The 22,161-nt window shown below is 33.9% G+C and overlaps 3 protein-coding genes across 3 annotated transcripts; all 3 read right to left on the bottom strand.

Annotated features, from left to right (window-relative positions):
- Window positions 1–4,497: 4,497 nt before the first annotated feature.
- Window positions 4,498–7,643, bottom strand: LOC147394977 (uncharacterized). Its single transcript, XM_086453344.1, has 2 exons — window positions 5,017–7,643; window positions 4,498–4,913 (listed from the first exon to the last, which is right to left on the bottom strand). The coding sequence occupies exons 1-2, from the start codon at window positions 7,586–7,588 to the stop codon at window positions 4,603–4,605; spliced, it is 2,883 nt and encodes a 960-aa protein (XP_086309470.1). The 5' UTR covers window positions 7,589–7,643; the 3' UTR covers window positions 4,498–4,602.
- A 2,387-nt stretch (window positions 7,644–10,030) lies between these two features.
- Window positions 10,031–12,886, bottom strand: LOC147394976 (uncharacterized). Its single transcript, XM_086454103.1, has 5 exons — window positions 12,681–12,886; window positions 12,486–12,535; window positions 11,559–11,682; window positions 11,341–11,448; window positions 10,031–10,868 (listed from the first exon to the last, which is right to left on the bottom strand). The coding sequence occupies exons 1-5, from the start codon at window positions 12,850–12,852 to the stop codon at window positions 10,258–10,260; spliced, it is 1,065 nt and encodes a 354-aa protein (XP_086310229.1). The 5' UTR covers window positions 12,853–12,886; the 3' UTR covers window positions 10,031–10,257.
- Window positions 12,887–13,983: 1,097 nt separating this feature from the next.
- LOC147394975 (uncharacterized) lies at window positions 13,984–16,407 on the bottom strand. Its single transcript, XM_086454091.1, has 5 exons — window positions 16,069–16,407; window positions 15,875–15,924; window positions 15,532–15,655; window positions 15,335–15,442; window positions 13,984–14,695 (listed from the first exon to the last, which is right to left on the bottom strand). The coding sequence occupies exons 1-5, from the start codon at window positions 16,241–16,243 to the stop codon at window positions 14,085–14,087; spliced, it is 1,068 nt and encodes a 355-aa protein (XP_086310217.1). The 5' UTR covers window positions 16,244–16,407; the 3' UTR covers window positions 13,984–14,084.
- Between the last annotated feature and the right edge of the window lie 5,754 nt (window positions 16,408–22,161).

Raw genomic sequence — 22,161 nt, 5'->3', positions numbered from 1 at the left:
TCCACAATCAAATGTTAACTTGGACCATACAAAAAGCTAATTAAATGTCTAATAATTTTATTTTTTTTCCCTTTTTTAAAGTTAAGATCTATGTCATCTATCCAATCTTTTCTTCGTATCTCATCTACAGATTTCTTTAGGCCAAGCTAATTTATCGGTACGATCTTAATATTGTTTCCTATTTCAACATTATGATTCCCATTATTATAAACGAGAGCTTCTCTGATGGTAGAAATCGTTCTCTAATTGAGAAGTTGAGGTGCTACAACAACTTGTTAAAATCCAAATATCTAGGTTTTATGCAGAGGTTTTCCTTCATTCCCTTCTAGGGTTTGTTTAATTGTAGTAAACTTGGTTCCCATTGAATTTGAAATCCAGGAAAAATGGCTAAGGTGGAAAAATCAAATTTTTTGTATTTGATTTCATCTGGAAAAAAAGTTAGAAGAGTGGGGAGAAAGAGTAAAAGAGGGAGGGCAGCAGGGGCGGAGCTAGTAAGGAGTTGGAGGGGGCAATTGCCCCCACAGAACTTTGAGACACCCCTATATTTTCAATTAATTACATGTCCCATTTGTCTCCACTCCTTCACCTCTCTCCTTATTTGCCCCCACACGCTCATCTCCCTCCAATTTTTGCCCCCAGATCCTCACCTCCCTCCAATCCTATTTTCCAGCATAAATAATTTTCCCACCATTCAAGTTCTTCAATTATATAATTAATCATAGTTTGCCCTCACTACAAGAAAATCCTGGCTCCGCCCCTGGAGGGCAGATTAAGTGGTGGAGAGAGAGGGAGAGAAAGAGAGGGACAATGAAGATGATGACAACAACAGTCAACAGTGGTGGTAGTAATGGTTGTGAAGAATAAGAAGAAGATTAGGATTCTGATTTAGGAGTGGATTTCATTTTTTCCATAAGTATTGTGAGAAAAATAAAATTTATTTTTTGTTGGATTTTTTATATAAATGAAAATTCATTTTTCATGAAAAAAATCAAATCAAGTAGTTGGTCCACTCCCTTTACTAAATGTTTAAACATATTTTTATTCCGACTAACTTTACTTTAATTCAGGTTGACTTGTTTAATTTTTCAGAGTTTACGGTAGTACCTAGCTCAAACGAGTTTTATTATCGAGCCAACTCAAATTCTATATAGTAAATAAGTTGGCTAGGCCAAACTAAAATTCGAGTCCACGAGTCCACCATTGGGTTCAATCAAAACAAGGGGTAGGACTTGTTTTCATTTCTTCCTCCATTGAAGATAGGGTGAATTACTATTTCGTGAGTTAAAAATGAGTTATTTTCGATTCCGACCACTTTTCATTTTAATTACCAAAACGTGAACAATCACGTTTTCATTATATATATATATTCAGAACGATGTGATTATTTCACAGGTTTAAAATGACAATTTCACCGGTTCAAAGTGAAATTGTCCCTTTAAACCTGCGAAATAGTCACTTTAAAAACCTTCGAATTTGTTATTGTTCACGTTTAGATAATTAATATGAACAGGGAGCCACAATCGTAAATTCGTCAAAAGTTTATCACTTTTTTGTAAATATCTCTTGAAGATATGCCTTTATTTCCAATCTTGTGCTATGTAAAAAGTCTGGTGTGAATTACTTTTCTTCTAAAAATTAATAGGGACAAATTAGGAAAAAAAAAATCAGAAATCTAACAAATAAGGTAGTAATATAAATATAAGTAAATCTTTCCTAATTTATCACCCCAAACAAAATTACCATCCTTTCCTTATTAGAAACATCGAGGAAAATCTAACAAATAAGGTAGTAATATAAATATAAGTAAATCTTTCCTAATTTATCACCATGAACAAAATTACCATCCTCTCCTTATTAGAAACATTGAGGTGGTTAAACCTTACCCTCTAAATAAAGGTTTTTCATGTAATTTTCAAAATTTAGAAACCTATTTATGTAAAAAAGGTATGTGAAATGTGCCATAAATAGATGATGACCCTCCAAGTTTCTCTCAACATGTACAATCTTTCTCTCCTTTAGCCGTATTTGATCCGCAAAGCCTCAAAATCCCAGCCCAAAGCGACAAAATTGTTCTTCTCCAACCATTGAATAATGCATTTTCCATGAAAGAGTTGGAAGCAAGCCATACATCTCACTTCCAATTCCATTGAAAACTCTTTCAAACATATCGTACAACCCAGACTCGTTTCCTCATCATCGAATCTTACCTTCTTTAATGCCTCGAAAGATGATTTTTTCATTAGTGCTGCCTTGAAAATCCCATTGATGCCAATCGATTCCCATGGATCCCATTTGATTGTCTCGTCAAAATACTAGTGACACGGTCCCATTTTTCATGCCCATTGGTATCAACAATGTAAATGCATGGGTTATGGGTGAATAAAAAGAGATGTACCCTATCATGTCCCTTTGAACTCTGAAAGGATGTGTATCTCCAAAAGCATTTGAGGTATGATCTAGTGGACTGCGAAGTGAGATATGAAGAGGGTAGGCTTCACTAACAACGCTTTGAGAGACCTTCTATCTCTTGAGGAATTGTGGCATCTCCTCCTACTTTTGAGAAGACTAACCATAGATACTTCAATCTCCAATGCTTTTCATTATGGTTTGTGGAGCCTGAAAATGAGTACTGTTAGTCAAGACACGCGTCCTCGCCGGTAGAGGGAATCACATAAAAACCTCAGCTTCGAGCTCGACCGGCAAGGTCGCATGGAATGATTAACAGTACCTCCTTTTTGACCAGTACTATCAGGCTCCACAAGCCACAACATTTCAAAGTGGAAATCCACGCATTAATTACTTTGATGATTATTGGCTACTTAGCGTATAATCTCGCTGCCATGCTCGGATATAGTAGTTTGGATATAATGAAGGACATGGTTGCAACGGCGAAAACAGGTATATGGTTCTTGCAATTCTTTTTATTTTTTAGAAATTGATAAAGAGTTTTGGGGATGAAAACCATATGATTTCTTTAATATATGATTATAAATTGATCAATTAATATGCATTAAACACCTAAGATTGATGCACTTTTTAACTTCCTCAATATTACAAGAAATTCATCCCCTTAGATTATACATGTACTTCTAGGACGAGTAAGCAATATCCGTCAATCCAAATTGTTATGCATTTTGTGGTGCATTCCTGCAAGATGGTACCGTAGGTAACCAAGAAACAAAAGGAGTTTTGTTGAATTCTGCATTGAACTGCACTTGAGATTCAAGTATTTATGGCTACTCAACTCAAGAGGGAAGAGTTGCTACAAAAAATTTCATGAAATAGATGTTCCTAGCGTCGTAAATACATTTTTGGTGAACTCTAGCCACTTAACATCTGACTACACCACGCAATGGATCATATGGTATAATTGCTTTGAAGGACAAACATCCCTTCAGAGCTAGCCCAAGCAGACATAATAAAATGCATGCATTTCTTCTTTCATCTCATGTGATAGCCAATATCCATTGTTGGACGTATGATATATATGATCCTCTGTCATCGAGATTGGGTGTGTGGTATATTGGTATTTTTACAACAATAATGAGCCGATTAGATGGGATTAAGGCAATTCATGGATTTCTACGACAATGAGGGTTTCTGGGCAGTACTAATGACAATATCATCGATGAAGGCACTAGTGACAGGAAGGTTTGATGATAGAGACTCGGTTTTTATTTGTGTGATATGGAAGATTTTTTTCGATTGAATTGTAAATGATTTGCATTCCTTGCTCGCTTCTCTTTCATTGAGCTTGCATTGTTTAATGGTTGAAGAAAAGCAACTTTGTCATGTATGTTACCTTGTGATACAACTTATATATATTGATTTCTAATATTAATTAATAAAGAGTTTTGAGTTTTAAGTTTTGGAATTTTTATAATTATTATGATTCCAAACACCTTAATATCAACTATATCTAGTCACCAAAACTCAAGGTTGTAGACTGAAGGAATTTTTGGGGAGAACTAGAAAATGTTGGCGAGAGATTGATGATGAGGTTAAGTTGATCATTTTATGTAAAATCTCTTCTAGAAAACAATGGTAAAGTGTTTATCATCAATTTGAAATGCTTACACAACGTGAAAAAAGCCTATATTTGACGGCCAAGGTATTAAAAATTTCATTGTCAAAATTTTTTTTCGATGGACTGAAAGGGTTAAATTAATGAAGGATGGAAGAAATTTGATGGCTCTAAGCTGTTGCCTTGGGGATCATAAAAAATTTCAATAGCCATAGGCCCCCAAAATTAGCTTTCTAAAATTTGTGAGCTTTGGCCGGTCGAATTTTCTAGTCAAAAATTTAAGTTTTCACATAGTGTTAGCTATCTCAAATATTCACCTAAAATTAAAGCTAATAGAACTACATGATGTTAAGCATTTACACAAGTATGAAAATCACATAAAAATATTTGGAAAAATATATTCTTGATCTTAAAAAACTTTACATAATGGTAAATAACATTTGTAGAAATCTTTACTCTTACATGGTCAAGAAAAGGACGTCCATTGCATTTACAACAAAAAAGATTTCAACAAATATTCACCCATTGAACTCTATTTCGGAATCCATTATTTGCAAAAATTCAATTGAGCAAAGGCACTAAGAAACTCTTAGTTCATATGCAAGTAATTCCTTTGATACTTGACGCATGGTTGGTCGAAGTTGTGGATTAACATTTACACAAGTAACAGCCAGCATCACTACAAAAGCAATTTCATCTTCAACAGATCGATCGATAGGAGGTGAGAGGCGTTGATCAAATACATCCTTTAAAAGTATTCCTGGATCACTTTCGGACCATATAGTTGTTATAAGTTCCCTTGGATGCCTTCCCATGATCACTTCTATCGCTAAAACGCCAAAGCTATAAACATCACATTTTTCAGTCACCACCCTTGTGTAAGCAAGCTCTGCAATAAAAATGTAGACTAGTTGTTAAGAGTGACCGAGTACCATATTAAAAAAGAAAAAAAGAAAAAAAGAAAAAAAAAGGAGTTTGTAGTAGAAATTTGCCTGGAGCGATGTATCCATAAGTGCCTGCAACAGTTGTCGATGACAATGAATCGGGCTTTAAAAGCCTTGAAATGCCAAAATCAGATACACAAGCCTCAAATTTCGAATCCAATAAAATGTTTTTGCTTGATATGTCTCGATGAATGATCGGCGGTGTGCAATCATGATGCATGTAAGATAAAGCATGGGCAACACCTTTGATAATCTTTACTCTCATAATCCAATCTAATACCATTGCTCCTTCCTGACTGCCGAGAATGTTAGCTAGGCTACCCTTTTCCATATATTCATAAACCAAAAAAGTGTGCAATTTATGAGAACAAAACCCGAAAAGTTTCACAATGTTTCGATGTCGAATTTCTGTTAAAATTTGTATCTCATTCGTAAAACTTTTAATATCTTCTGTCGAATAAAACTCTCTGTCATCTTGCAAACAAAGCTTCTTTATAGCTACTACATGACTTGTTGGTAGCTCAGCCTTGTAAACCCGTCCCTGTCCTCCTATCCCAATGCAATACTCATCATCGAAATTTTTAGTGGCTTCAATGATGTCTTCGTACAAAATCTGTCTAGCATTATTGCATATCGAAAATACCTCACCACTGTTTGAAGTAACCTTTCTCCAATTCATTCGTTGGCGATAAAGAAAGAAAATTCCAACAAAGACAAGAACCAATGCACCTAGGACTGAACCAACAATGGTGCCAACAAGATTAATTTCACTTTTTCGAGCAACCATATTTCTAAACCGATTACAGGGTGGCAAAGAGCCAAATGCACTGCATAAACCTTTATTACTGGCGAATGCCTCTACTGAAGCATTGTTAAAAGCTTTACAATCAGGAATAGGACCCTCTAACTCGTTATGCGACAAATCTATGGATGACAAGCTGACCATTTCTCTTAAAGAAGAAGGAATGGAACCCGCAAGCTTATTGTGGGAGAGATCCAACTTTACTAACATAATAAGATTTCTGAATTGTGCTGATATCTCCCCAGTGAAAGAATTTCGACTGAGGTCCAGTAATTCTTGTAAGGCTCTCAGATTGCCAAGCTGATATGGGATGGTGCCTGTGAAATTATTTTTGCTCAAACTCAAATACTGCAATTTCGAGCAATCACCTACTTGCTCTGGAATTTGCCCACCTAGCTTGTTCATTGAAAGGTCCAGGAACTCCAAATTGGAGAGTCTTCCAATTTCAGATGGTATTTGGCCCGAAAGTTGGTTATCATTCAAGCTCAAATTGAACAAAACAGACAACCTACTCAGCTCCTTTGGTATCTCTCCAACAAGTTGGTTCAAAGAAAGGTCGAGAACCCGTAATTGAGTTAACTCACCTAATTCTTTTGGTATTGTACCATTGATCTTGTTATGGCGAATTAGTAGAGCTGTCAAATTCCGACATTCTCCCCAATTCGGTGAGAGCACACCATACAATTTATTGCAACTCAGATCAATGTAGTTAAGATTCGGATATACTCCAAAGGATTCGGATAAATTTCCTTCGAGTTGGTTCCCCTCAAGTCGAAGTCGAAATAAGTTTGTGCAGTTTCTCAAGGTCTTTGGGATGGGACCTGTGAAGTGATTGTAGGCTGCAGTTAAATTTATTAACGATCCTGTTTTACATATCTGTTGGGGTAAGTTGCCTGATAAGTCGTTATCTTTCATATGGAGTACAGATAAAGATGAAAGGTTTCCTATTTCTTGAGGTAATGGTCCTGATAATTGATTTTGACAAAGACGCAAATCGACTAAGTTTCTCAAAGTACCGAGGTTAGGAGGGATTGATCCAGAAAGATAATTCTCCTGAAGGATTATAGTGGTTAGCTTGCTAAAATTGCCAAAAAATGGGGGAATGTGACCAAGAAGATAGTTATCACGTAAGCTGAGAGTGACCAAATTTTTCAAGTTTCCTATTTCTGATGGTATTGAGCCAGTGATTTGATTATCTGAAAGAGCTAGCTCTTTGAGACTTGTGAGGAAACCGATTTCACGAGGGATTAGTCCACTAATTTTGTTGTGGTGGAGTTCGAGGTTCGTGAGTGTGCTCCAATTGGTGAACATATGTGGGTCTAACTCACCTGTTAGGAAGTTATTAGCGATATTGAGCACAGTAATCCTTGTGAGATTAGACAAAGAAAGTGGAAGGATACCCGAAAAATTATTCGAAGAAAGATAAAGGTGGGTGAGTTTGGAAAGTGTACCAATGCTCGTCGGGATGGTACCCATGAGTTGGTTATCACTTAGATCAAGATAGACAAGGTTCGGCAATGAAGAGAAATCTAAGTCGTCGAGCTTACCTTGCAAGCTTGCATTTGAAAGGTTTATTTCAATTACGCTCCCGGCCTTGTTACAAGCAATGCCAAACCACTTGCATGGGCTTGAAGTAGTGGTAGTGTTCATATATGTCGTCGTTCTACGTGGTCTTGGAACAGCTTGACTTTGTAGACTAGCTTTCCATTTAAGGAGAGCCTCAGCTTCTGATTCAAATGCTGATTGTGTTTTGCAAGAAACTAACTGAACCCAAAAAACTAACAATGCAAGGGAGAAATATTTCTCAATATAGGCCATGTTTTGTAGTTTTGATTCTTGGAATGATATAGCTTATAACCTATGGGCTTTTATATGATTGAATCCCTTTTGAAACTTGATTGGTGTCAAGTGGCTGTGTCATGTTGAGGGAGGTGTTTGTTGATTTTCAAACCATGGTTTCAAATCTTGTTCGAGTCATCACATCAGTATGGTCAATGAGCAAGATAGATGGGGCGTCTCAACTGTGTGGAATCTCACGAGATAAGTCAGTCAAACAGAGATTTTGTATATCTTAATTAAAATAATCTTGTTTCTATATAATATAATTTTATGTCTTTGTATCTTCTAGTCTACCTTATTTTATAATATATAAAAAATTATAATTATTTTCATATAAATATATATGAAGAAATAATTGTATAGTTTATAGGTTTCTCTCGTCCAAGACGACCTGACTCTTTTAAGACAACTCGATCTCGTCTATGAACAAGATGAGAGACCAAACCGAGTTTTGAAATCATGTTTGCAACTCAATTGGATCAGAGTTATTGAGGAAGAACTATAATCCATATATTAATGGGATGCATTTGCACATGAAAAACATGCAAATTTTTTTACATTTTAAGGTTCAAAGGTTTACACTTGCAGCTATGTAACTCAATCAGACTTCAGGTTTTCTTGCAATCAAACACCTCCCCTATACTCCAAAGGTTTACACTTCACCTCTGGAGGATCAAGAACCTAATTAGCCATCGAAATTGTTGATTAACAATACAAGTCTTAAGTCTACCCTGGTAGACTGTGGTGGACCTCTGTAGTTACTCCCCACATGTCTTAACTTAAAGACAAGCAGTTGGAAAGGGCCCAACATTTATGATCTCTCTCTCACCTAATTATTAAATCATTTTTTATGTTCATCTTCCATGGTCTAAGTCAAAAACAGGGCCGGCTTCTCAAGCACAAGGCCACTTAAGTAATTGCCTGAGGCCAAATAATTTTTTTTTTTTTTTTAATATTTTCACGGAATTCAACCTTAATTTTTTTTATTTTCGATAAAAAAAAATTTATATTGACACGTCATAAAATTCGAAGGACCATCCAATTTTTAGGGGCACCTCTAAAAATCCAAAAGTTGTTGTTTTCATGTCAAAGGGCAATCATCTCATCTCCAACGATTCCAATATCTCATGCGAGGAGGAGGTGGAGAAAACCCGATTTCATGAATGACATGTAGAATAGAATGGGTACTAGTCCCCCAAACTTACAATAGAATGACTACACATCATCATTTAATAATAAAATCACACCATTAGTAAAATTTTAAAACTTATATTATCACCACATTTGTCTAAGCGTTGTTATTTTTGAAGAACACCTCTAGGTTTTGGTGAAAAATTGAGATACCCTTTGTTTTGAATCAGATGACATACCCCTTGATGTTGGTTTTGCATTGAAGGATAACATATATGATGCCTAAAATGCATGCTAGTACTGGTCAGCGTCATCTAACACAGTGCTCGCCGATAGAGCTCTTAATGGTGAAGTCCCCGAAAAAAAATTATAAGGGTATTTTTATAGTTTTATGATATCGTTTTAATTATGTTCCACTTTCACGTCAAGAAGTGCAATATGAGGTTCCAGCTTAACAACTCGTACACACTTCCATACATTTTTCTTCCTACGATGAATGGGTGTAATTTGTAACAGAGAGTGGGTGTAATTTGTAACAGAGAGTTTTCTCTTTGTAGCAGGAATTGGTGTGAATATTTGACCTGCCATTTGGTATACCAATTCCCAAAAAATCAACCTCATTCATAACTTCAAGGCCTATAACATATCTTGAAGCCTGAAGCAAATTCTAGAAATCACCCACAAGAGGGAACTCATGATTCTAAGTCTAGGGAAGGAAAGACCCAACATATATGCGCCAACAGTGGAGAAGGAATGAGATTCAATCCTAACCATATCTCCCTCTCATCAATCAAGGAAGAATGGGACTCAATCCAAGCCAGATCTCCCTCTCATCAATGAACCAATATGATATTCTTAATAAACCTACTATACATCCAACACATACCAAGAGGGGTGTTTAAAGGGGCATGTCATCAGTTTGAATAAAAGAATTATTTCCACACCAATTTTTCCTGAGTCGTGCTGGAGTGACCTCAAGCTGGAATCTCATATGGCACTTCTTGACATGAAAGTGTATAAGAACCACTTGTTCACTCTTATCTCGATGAAAAACATCTATGGTTCCGATACACTTTCACGTCAAGAAGTGCGATATGAGGTTCCAGCCTGAGGTCACTTCAGCATTATTCATTTGTCCTAGAACAGTACTTCAAATAATTTTTACATTATCAACCATGCATTTTTCTATATTATATAATGGTTAGTCCCACTAATGATTTCCAACATCCAAGCCCATTGTAAAAAATTATCAAATTCAATATTTTTTTTAGTGAACTTGGTGTTATCTTGCACAAGCTATAGGCCCACTTACATAGAATATGAAGAAAAAAAATCCAAGAAGACAATCAGCACACATCAAACTAGGTCCAGTTAAATTTGTAATCAAAAACCATAACTCACTGGAATTAAATTTCATAAATGTTTTGGTTAAAGAAATTCATCAAATCAAACTAATGTTTAACATTGTTAACTATTAAAAATACCCTAATACCCTAACAACTAAATGTATCTTCATTCTACTTAGTCGAGAACCTATAAAACATAAAATGATGATAAGTCTCTCCAGGGTTCACAATCTGTGAAGGGAAGTTAGGATGATTCACTGAGTCTGGGAAACCCTGAGTCTCTAAAGCAAGTCCAGCATGAGGTCCATAAACAGCACCATCTTTCCCCTTCACATCCTTTAGTTTATTACCTGTGTAAAACTGTACTCCTGGCTTATTAGCCCAAAGCTCCAACATTCTACCAGATTTGTCATCATGCACCACTGCCACCTTCTTCAATGTGGGCCCGTCAAGTGCATAGTTCATATCGTACCCATCAGGAAGCTTATTGATCCTTGATCCAACAGTGTGGGGTTCGAGGAAATCGTACGGTGTTCCCTTCACCGGGACAATCTGGCCCGTGGGGATAAGTTCATCATCCACAGGTGTTATGTTGGAGCCGAAGAGTTGAACATGGTTTGATAGAATATCACCACTGTTATGGCCACCAAGGTTCCAGTATGTGTGTTGGGCAAGGTTCACTGGAGTGGCCTTGTTTAGAGCTTTAGCTTTCATGATCACGCTCAACTTGTTCACTCCGACCAACTTATATGTTACAGATACATGAAGGTCACCAGGAAATCCTGTATGATAGTACATTGAAGTATTTGTATTAGAATCCACAATATCATATGGCATGGAATCATATATAATGGGATGTCCTAGCCATTCTTAGCAGTAGAAAATTCGACGGCCAAGACTCACAAATTTTAGTAATCGAATTTCAACAGAGTATGACCGTCTTGAAATTTTTTGTGTTCTCTAATTCGAGCCTTAGAGCCGTCGAATTTCTCTCATCTTCCGTTAATTTGATGATTTCGGCCTGTTGAAAAACATACTTGACAATGAAAAATTTGATGGCCTTCAGCCATCCAATATGGCATTTTTTTTTCATGTTGTGTACTATTGTCAGATTGGCCCTAAACCAACCTCAATCTAAACCCTAATCAAGAATGTATACATATCAACCTCATGGATCCAATTAGGTTAGGTAAACTGACTCTAGCATTTGAAAGAGTGGCACAAATAATGTATAGATTATTATTAAAAGCTTACCTTGTTCACCGTCAAAGCTATGATAAGTGAATACAATATGAGGAATTGGTCCCTCTTTTACATGTTGTTTCACAGTCCAAATCACATCGCTGAACCCTCTGTGTCCCCCTAAAAGTGAAAATAATAATAATAATAATTAATTAATAAGATGATTGTAAAGAAAAATAACTTTATATGTTATTAAAGATTAATTTATAAGTGATTGGTCGAAAATATACCATGAAGTGTATTATTTCCTTCATTAGTGACTATTTTATAGGTTATTCCATCCAAAGTAAATCTAGCGCCACCGATCCTATTTGCAACTCGTCCAGGAATAGCACCAAAGTACACCGTATCATTCTACAAGAAATTAAAAAGTTAATTAATTGAAAGTGTAGTTTTAAAGCTCAAAAACTCAATTAGGACGTCGATGAAGTTACATCAACCGCTCATGAGTTGACTCTTGCATAAAAAAATTAATTATATATATATATATATATATGAAATTTTATATTATTTAATATCAATAATAATAGGGACCGACAAGTTGCACACCAACCTTAAAAATTACAATTTTTTTTTTGGCAATCTTTATTTTGACCTACTAGTTGCATGTCATTATCGGTAACAATAAGATTTAGGGTTATTCACCTTCTCGTGAGTTCGTCTTCTCTTCTCGTGTAAATTGTAAATAAGCTTGTAATGAAACAAAGTATTTCTAACAAAAATAATTGAACTAACAATAATTTAGTAAGCATGGTTGAAGAAGAAAAAAATAATCCAAATGAAGTTTAAAGGAAAAAATTTTGAGTGATGGAGTGCAATCGGTAGTGGATGTTGTGCAACTAGTTGGTCCCATAATAATATTAATTGTTTAGGATTTGACTTGATTTTCAACAAATCGAGCCTGAGTATGCCAAGTTTAAAGTCTAATAAGCATTATTAAACTATGTTTAAAAGCAGCATTGGTGTATTCCACATTCCTCGATCATTCTTTTCTTATGCAATTAAAGAAAATGAAAAGATCAAAATTCAGGTAAGGAGGTGACAAGTTTTTCTAGATCTCGTCTTTTTTTTTTTTTTTAAATTTTAAGAAACCCTAGATGGAGGAAGAAAAATAAGTATAAGTGATGGAGCTCTAATAATAATAATAATAATCTCACCATGTAAGGTCCAATTCCATCGTATCCAAGAACAACATCAGCCAAATTCCCTGAAAATTTAATAAAAAATTATATATTAAATAAACCTATAAACACTTCCATTTAACATTAGAACCTCTTATCACAAAATATTATTAATAATATTGTTAATATAATTTATTAATTATTAAAACAAAGGAAAAAAAAAAACCAAACCTTTCTTATCGGGAAGAACAACAGAGGTAATAGTTGCACCCCAGTTAGTGAATTTCACTGAGAAATCACCCTTCTTAATCTCATAAATCCCGACTTCTTTCCCTACTGCAGAAACATTAACTAAAGCAAGAGAAACTAAAATAAAAGAAGAAATCAAAAAAAAATTATCCATTTTAAAAATAAAAATAATAAAAGATAGAGACTCTCTTTGAAGATCAAGAGTTTATAGGTACTTATATATAGATATAGTTTTGGATAGAAATATAATAATGAAATTAGATTGTAGATAAGGATCTTGAGTAGCTGTATTTACTATATTTTAGGATTGTTATAACTTCTTTACCAAACATCTAGGGTTATTTTCTGTTTTTACACTCATGAAGGACCTTAAATAATCAATCAACGTTTGAAAAAGTCAACAGTTGAAAAAATTGATGAGGTGGCAACTTAAAACAAGTTTTATCCAACATGACTAGAACGGATCTATTTCTCTCACACCTGTCCCTCCACATTATTCCACAAGTCTTGAAAGAATAAAAAAGTAATTTTCTTGGTTAAAGTAATTTTCATGTGAGGGAGGGAGATTGGAGTAAGATATTAAATCTTATTAATGGTCGTTGGGCCCACATGAGTTATCCAATTAGCAATCCAACATCCTTGACTTCTAAATTTTATGGAAAAATCAGATTTAAAGAAAAAATTAAATCCTTTATATATATCCTAGTGCCATCAGATTATATTTTTGGATGCCACACAAATTTATAAAATAAGATTGAGTAGAGTTGTTAGAATTTCAAGAGAGTTTTTGTAAGAAAACTGCAAAAGTTAGAATCTAATCCTTTATATCCTAGTGCCATCAGATCATATTTTTGGATGCCACACAAATTTATAAAGTAAGATTGAATAGAGTTGTTAGAATTTCAAGGGAGTTTTTGTAATAAAATTGTAAAAATTTACGTTAACCCGTAAATTTATCTACTAATAACTATTACCACATCATCATCGATTAAAACCATAGGATTAGAACATGTCAACAGTCAAGAATTTGAGTGAACATATGAGTTTCTTCCCATGAGTCCAACCATGCATCCTGACCCAACTAATATTTAGGCCCCTTTATAAGTTCCAAGCCAATTATAAGCAATGCCCCAATCCAATATAATTTGTAAGTTACTTGGTTTTGCCTTGAAAAAGGGCAAACTTGCATTGAATAGCTTGGAAGAAATCAAAGAACACAATCAACACAGATCACCATAACTCAATAGAATTAAATTTCATAAATGTCTTTTTTTGTACAAATTCATCAAATCAAACTAAGACTATTAACTATTAATAACTATTAACTAAAAAACCAAATGAAAAACTCTAACCACTTTGTGACATAAAAATAACCTAAAAACTACTCTACATAGTTGTGAACCTATACTCCATAAAATGATGATAAGTCTCTCCAGGGTTCACAATCTGTGAAGGGAAGTTAGGATGATTCACTGAGTCTGGGAAACCCTGAGTCTCCAAACAAAGTCCAGCATGAGGCCCATAAACCGCTCCATCTTTACCCTTCACATCCTTTAGTTTGTTACCTGTGTAAAATTGTAATCCTGGCTTATTAGCCCAAAGCTCCAACATTCTACCAGATTTATCATCATGTACCACTGCCACCTTCTTCAATGTGGGTCCATCAAGCACGTAGTTGTCATCATACCCATGGGGAAGCTGGCCGATCCTTGATCCAACAGTATGGCGTTCGAGGAAATCGTATGGTGTTCCCTTCACCGAAACAATTTTGCCAGTAGGGATAAGGTCATCATCCACGGGTGTAGTGCTAGAGCCGAAGATTTGGACATGGTTCGATAAGATATCACCACTGTTATGACCACCAAGGTTCCAGTATGTGTGTTGGGCAAGGTTCACTGGAGTGGCCTTGTTTAGAGCTTTAGCTTTCATGATCACAGTCAACTTGTTCGTTCCGATCAACATGTAAGTTACTGTTACATGAAGGTCACCAGGAAATCCTGCATGATAATACATTAAAATATTTGTATTAGAATCCACAATATCATATGGCATGGGATCATACACTAGCCATTCAACAAGTTGCATTTCAGCTATATATTTAATATCATTGTAACAAAGTTTGGAATCAACACGTATTCAATAGGGTTTTGAGGGAGCTTGAAAGTGTTGGGTTTCCGGGAAGAACCCAAAAATACAATTTGTATAATCTTCCAAATATACCCGAAAATTCGATTCCCCAATTTAATTGACTGGTCCCGTATTTGGAGGAATTTTCAATCCAATGTGGTTATATGTGAGAAAATATGAAAATTATATTTTTAGACTTGATATATATAGAATTGGATTTGATCCAATCCGGACACAATTAGGGTCATCAAATAAGATTTAAGAACTCAATCGAATAAGTAACACATATATAGGTTCCTCCTATTATCATGATTAATTCAAAATAATAATAAAAAAGTTCCTCCTATGATCAGATTGGCCTCATATCAACCCGGTCGGGTCCAAACCCTTATCACGAATAGACACAAATCAACATCATTGGTCCATTTAGGTCACGGGAACTGAATCTAGCATTTGAAAGATTTGCACAACTATTATAGCAATTATAACAATTATTATCGCAAGCTTACCTTGTTCACCATCAAAACTATGATAGGTGAAAACGATATGAGGAACTGGCCCCTCTTTTACATGACTTTTCACAGTCCAAATCACGTCACTGAATCCCCTATGTCCCCCTAAATTTGAAAAAAAAAAAATTAATAAATAAGATGATTGTAAAGAAAAAAAAAAAAGACAATTAGGAATTAATTAGTTGAAAATATACCATGAAGCGTATTATTTCCCTCATTAGCGAATGTTTTATAAGTTTTTCCATCCAAAGTAAATTGAGCACCACCAATCCTATTTGCAACTCGCCCGGCAATGGCACCAAAGTACACTGTATCATTCTGCAAGAAATTAAGAAGTTAATTAATTTAAAACATAGTTTTAAAACACAAAAGCTTGATTAGAATGTCCATCTAGTTACATCAACCACTCATGAGTTGATTACGATTACATAAAATAAAAAAATAATTAATTGGCAAATATTTAAATATATATATTATTTAAAGAAACCCTAGATGGAGGAAGAAATATAATACAAATAATAAGAATATTAATCTCACCGTGTAAGGTCCAATCTCATCATACCCAAGAACAACATCAGCCAAATTCCCTGAAAATTTGTTAAAAATAATTTATTAACTCAACCTATAAACACTTCATTTAAAATTCAAACCCATTATCAAAAAACACCATTAGCATTATTATATATTATTATTATTTATTAAAACAAAGGGAGAAAAAAAAAAAGCCAAACCTTGTCTGTCGGGAAGAACAACAGAATTAATAGTTGCACCCCAGTTGGTGAATTTCACTGAGAAATTACCCTTCTTAATCTCATAGAATCCGACTTCTTTCCTTGTTGCAGAAACATTAAAGAAAGCAAAAGAAAGGAGAATAATAAAACAAGAAACCAAAGAAATCTTCTCCATTTTTTTTGACAAATAGAGACTCTTCTTTTCCAGATTGAACAAGGGGTCTCTAGGATGTAGTGATATATATCGAGAGATTTCGGATATTGGATAATGAAAATAATTATAGATAAGGATTTGAGGAGACGTGGCTTTCTTTAATTAGGATTCTATAACTTCTCCAATTAAGAGGATTCTTCTATCTCATCTTTGATTTGTTGGGAGACTCAAAACCGAACTGTTACGCTTTGGATGGAGATTAAATACGTGGGTCTGTGTTCTATATAGACAACGGCTTAGTAAGTAACCCAATGTATTTTAAACTCTTACCAAAATGTGAGGAGTTAATTTATATTTATTTTTTTTAAATAAAAATTATATTTTTTTTAATATTGGAAAAAAAAAAATTTAAATAAAAGAAAAAGCCTTTCTTTCTTTTTATTTTTTAAATTTTAAAAAAAAATAGTGGCTGGCTGGCGTTAATTTCTATTTTTTTTTTAAATAAAAAAAATTGGTGGGATAGAATCCTACTTGGATTTAATTTCTATATATTTTCTTAAATAAAAAATACTCCGACTTTATAAAATAAATTTCATAAATATACTTTATGATCTGATCTTGTCGTCAAATCAGACTCTTATTGGAACCCAAATCCTTATCCGGACCTGGAATTACTGGATCGTATCTTAATATGATCCAATCCATTAATAGCCCAACTGGCAAGTAGTAACCACGTTTCTGGTTCATCTTTTTGAGGGCTAGGATTTGTCACCAAACCCAACTAACGAATTGGGTCTTATTTCAAGAGCCAGAAAGTGTGAGACCCAAGACCATGTGTTGAGACTAAATTCTAGGCCCATATCATTTATATTTCAAATCGAGGTTTTTATGTTTCCTGATCACCATTCATTCATCTTCGTTCAATCTTATCAAGGGCTTACGTTAATATCATCTCCTTAACCTATAGTTCTTATATGCATTGAATGCTATTGAAATCAATGCATACTCGGCAATAAATCAATCATGGTCAAGAGTACATACTATCGGGCACAAACTTATTTATCTATCTAGGCTACAAGTAGTGATGCTTTTGATCATCGTTGTTGCCCCTTTTGAAATATATATTGACCATCAATATTGTCGTTCCCTCAATCTTCGAGACATGCTTGATGGCCAAATGTATAATTGTCTTTCTCCCTTGGGCCCCTTGAGATAGTAAGCGAGGGTATATGATAGTTTAAGGATCAGACCGAAAAATACATATGAAATGCTAATTTTTGACCCGCTAGTGATGAATCTCAAACCTAGACTAAGGTCTATTTAAAAGTATGTGACTACTCTCAACCGATGGTACTTCTGATTAAGCCCACTATTGTTCCACTTAGCCCTAGACGTTACAATAAAAAAGAATGATAAAGAAAAGCAATTGCATGATGCGAACATTACAATATATCCTATGGTCTTTAAATACGACTCTTCCATCCAGTTAGTACCAATGATCCTAAACGGTCATTGTCATGGATTATTAAATGTCGGCACCAAATCACGTTTACTTTACTTGCATACTCATGTGATTGAAAATCGTATATGCATCATCACCCAAGAAGAAGTACCATATTCAAGAAAGAGTCGTGTTGGGGTGACACCGGATTTCCTGTGATTCTTTCAATTTTGACGTGGACATATGCATATATAACCGTAGATGGTTTTTACTCATATCATGAGGAAACACATCTATGGTTATGTGCACATCCCACGCTAGGCTTGTAAGAATCTTAGTAAATTCTTTTTGTCATTTCAACATTTTCCTTCAAGAAATTTGCTGTGATTCTCACAAGTCTAACGTGAGATGTGCACATAACCATAGATGTGTTTCCTCGTGATACGAGTAAAAATTATCTGTCCACATCAGAATTGTGATTCTGTGAGAATCACAGTAAATTCTGTGTCACCCCAGCACAACTCAATTTTAAATCTTAGTATCACTTTAAAGATATCTCCAAATTTTAAAAGCTCAATTGATTTTTTTTTAACTTGATCGATAGATTGATTTTTTTGGTCCTTTTTTCATAAAAATATAATCATTCTTTTAAATTGATTATTTCATTAGAATTTATTTACGAAATTCTCCGTATGTCATCACTGCTGACGAACAATGACAACATATTAAATATTAAAATTCTGCTTTAAAACAAAGTTGAATGAAACGTGCTTTTTACGGAGCTAGTGATCCAGTCGTTGACCCGAATAATTGCGGATTTTTCTCAATTGATTTTAAAATACTAAATTTTATTTATAAGGGATCCTTCTAGATTAGGTTTAGGGCCCACACTCCTGATTAGGAGGTAACTCTGCTCAAAATGAGTACACCTGTGTGGTGGGAAAAATTGAGGTTTTAAATTAACCTTTTGTATTTTCATTATTGTTTTTTTTTCAAATGATTGACGTGCTTGAGTCATATCTTATAAACTAATGAAAAATGATTTAAAATATTCATTGTTTTTCTTTTAAATAGTCTTTCTCATGTCTTAAATAAGATGTTCATCTTATATTATTAAATGGATGACATGCTTTTTGATCTAGACTTGTATAATAAATTAATGAAAAATAATCTAAAAATCCATGATTTTTTATTCCAAACCCAATTATCTTCATCATCTTGAATAAGATAATAGCAATGCAATTGAAATAATGATGATCGTATCATCTTATTCAAGAGATTGAAGATGACTGATTTTCAAAACAAAAATCAAAGGTTTTAATTCAAATTTTATTAATTTAAAGGTGAAGACCAAAAAGTGTTCCAAAAATGTAAAGAGGTATCGGGAAGGGAAAAAAAATCTCAATTTTTTCAATGAGAGACGTGGAGAGTTAAGACTAGTATTCCTATATATTTTATTTGGAAAAAATAATATGATTTTAGAAGTTTCTTTAGTACTCAAATCTTACTAATTAAAATTTTTTTTTTCGGGTCGAAGCCAGACATGAGGTTGATTTGTTGGACCAACAGACTATGGTATCTTTCAATTTATATGTGAAAATTGTTATGCAATCGTGTAATATTTTTTTAAGAGTTTTCTATTTTTTTGAATTTATGTTTTAGAGAGTCTTACATATTTTGGCAACTCTCAATTATATAAATAGAGATCTCTAGAGATGTAAAATTTACGAGAAAATTGTGACTGTTCTTGTTTTGTTCTATGTACTTAGGTACACTGTCGAACAACATAAATCCTTGTGTTTTGTATGATTGTGTTGTCTTTGCAATTTGATTTATTTTTTTTTTTCACAAAAACAACCGATCTTGTTATGTCGAGTCGGGCTACTTGCACCTACCATGTGTCTCTTCACACTCATTTGTTGTTCAGGCCTCTTTGAGATCCCTCTAGTCTCAACACATCCATTTTTCCTTCATTCATCAATCTTCTTCTTCTACTACTACTACTATGAGGGTTCAACCAGGATTTCATGTTACAAGAAGCAATGTCCTTAAACTTGCAAAAACAAGTTAGAAATGACGAAAACTGAAAAAAATCAAATAAAGTTTCATTTGTAGCTTAGTATCGAACTTGCCACAATATATTTGGTAGGATCCTATCAAATCTACTTGAAAGAATTTAGTAAATTCTTACAAATGTCCCAATCATCAATAGGTTTTTACCAAGTCTTTTCAAGTAGATTCAATAGGATCTTAGTGAGTCACAATTGTAACTTTCTATTTAGCAAAAAATTAACCTTATTTTAAGAGGGTATGGAGTATTTTTTGTTGGGATCAATTTGATCATGTCACCATATTTTTACTTTGGTTCTTTAAATAGTACAAATGGTGGGTGCAAGTAGAATGCAGCTAATACGTGATTGGGTGACAAGATACCTCTCCCTTGTTTTCTTTTTTAATTGTAACCTACAGAGTAAACCCAAAGCCATCACCACGTTTTCAGACTCAGTTTACTCAATCTGGTAACCAATTTATTAATAAATAATATTTTTTTAAAAGTTTTGCAAAGTACGTTCGTGTATGTGTACACTGAAAGTAACCATTCATGGATCTGATCGAGACTTTATTTTTATTGTTTTAAAGTCTCAATCACAATGTCAAATATACAAACATCATGATTAATGCCTAATAAAATTTGACTTTTCTATTCTCAAAAGGGGTGGAGATGACGATAAAAACAGATTTCCTTGAGACAAGTATTGTTGGTGGGCTCAACATCGGAGGCTACTGTGTTCAATTAAAATTTAATAGATCCAGCATCCTATAATGAATAAATAAAGAGACCTAATAATTAAGATCATCAAATCATGATTGAACTTCAAAGATGTACTTCTATTGAGTTAGAGGCAATTCTCCAAGGTTTAAAGGTAGCTAGAAGGCGTGGGTTTGATAGAGTTGTCGTTATTGCAAATTCGTTGTATGTTGTCCAATGCTTAAATGGGGTTTGGGAAGGATTGTAGAGGCATATCTCTATATTGAGAGGGATCAAAGAAGTTGCCAATGAGTTTAGTTTCACTCGGTCTCGATCATGGTTCTTAATCCAATAACTTTTCAAAAAGAAAAAAAGAAAAAGGAAACTCGCAGATTGGCTAACTAAAAGCGGGTCTCAATGTCAGAGCTTATCGTTGTATTTTGATCTAGCTAGTTTTTCTTTATTATTAAAGGACCTTTCTTGTTGTTTTCTCCAGCTTTAGCCTCCATGCAATACAAAGGGTGCATGAGGCCCTTCATAGCCCCAGCTTACTAATAAAAAGAATCAGGTTGTAAGTTGACTATTATTTATTATATTAATATACATTAGATCACCTAAAAGAAATAGGTTTGGCTTTGTTTCATTAATACAATACTATTTATCAAAAAAAAAAAAAAACAGCAATCAGAAAAAATAAAAAGCAGGTCAAGATGAATTGAATTTCGTAAAATCTGACAAATTACGACGGTCCTAAGCTGTTGAATTTTGATTTCTAAAATTCATGGGCCTTGACCCGTAGAATTTTCCTGTAAAAATTTTCAGTTTTCACATAGTGCTTATCTCTCAAATCATATATAGAAGAAGAATACCAAAATTAATGTAAGAGTATCCCATAGTGTTATCTTTATAAGGTTCCTACAAGATAAGAACATGTTGTATTTGCAACTGTATTAGTTTATAAGAAAGTAATAGGTATAGAAAGAAAGATATTCAAAGAAGTCCTACCGACACTACCTATCTTGTTTGGTAAGCCATTATTGTATTAGTTTATAAGAAGGTAATAGCTATTGAGCCTTTTTTTAATTATTATTGAATGTGGTTTGATATCATTTGTTCCAAGTCGGATCTGGTTTAATGCAATATGAATTCTTATAAATGAAATGATTATAATGGTAAAATAGAATAGTATGGTAATTCGCAAAGTAAATTATAGGAAAAAAAAAAAACTGTCAAAAGATATGAAATTACTCTACCCAAATTGCTTTGGGTCGAAAACAATTTAGTGAAATAAAATGGTTCAAATATGATTTTATTTAGTAGGATCCGAGTCAAATTTGGATCCTGATAGAAAATTTTGGATTTAAATAGAGAAATACTTCGATCCAATCCGAGTCCGATCCATTTTAACGTCCAAACCATTTCTCTATTCTTATTTCTTAGTAGAACTTTTATTTTCACTAGAAGGGCATGTACAAAAGTACATGTATTACAAGGATCCTTTTGTAATTTAAATATTAATTAAGTGGATGATAATAATAGAAGTAATTGCAAAACAAAAGTTACTCTACATAAACTGCAAGAGACATTTTTATATAGATTATAGATACATAAATGGTCAATTTACCTTCTTTGCTTGACAATTGCACCTCTAGTTCTTCCTTTTCTTTTAGAAGATAAAAAGACAACAGTTCTTTCTTCATTTTAGAGATCATTCTTCTCCAAAGAATTTGTCAAACTTCTCCCTATTTT

This window comes from Akebia trifoliata, chromosome 9 (assembly GCF_017979445.1).
Source record: "Akebia trifoliata isolate Shusen 1 chromosome 9, ASM1797944v1, whole genome shotgun sequence".
Lineage (NCBI taxonomy): Eukaryota > Viridiplantae > Streptophyta > Magnoliopsida > Ranunculales > Lardizabalaceae > Akebia > Akebia trifoliata.
The sequence above is the reverse complement of the archived record's forward strand: the minus strand, read 5'-3'. Positions and strand labels throughout refer to the sequence as shown.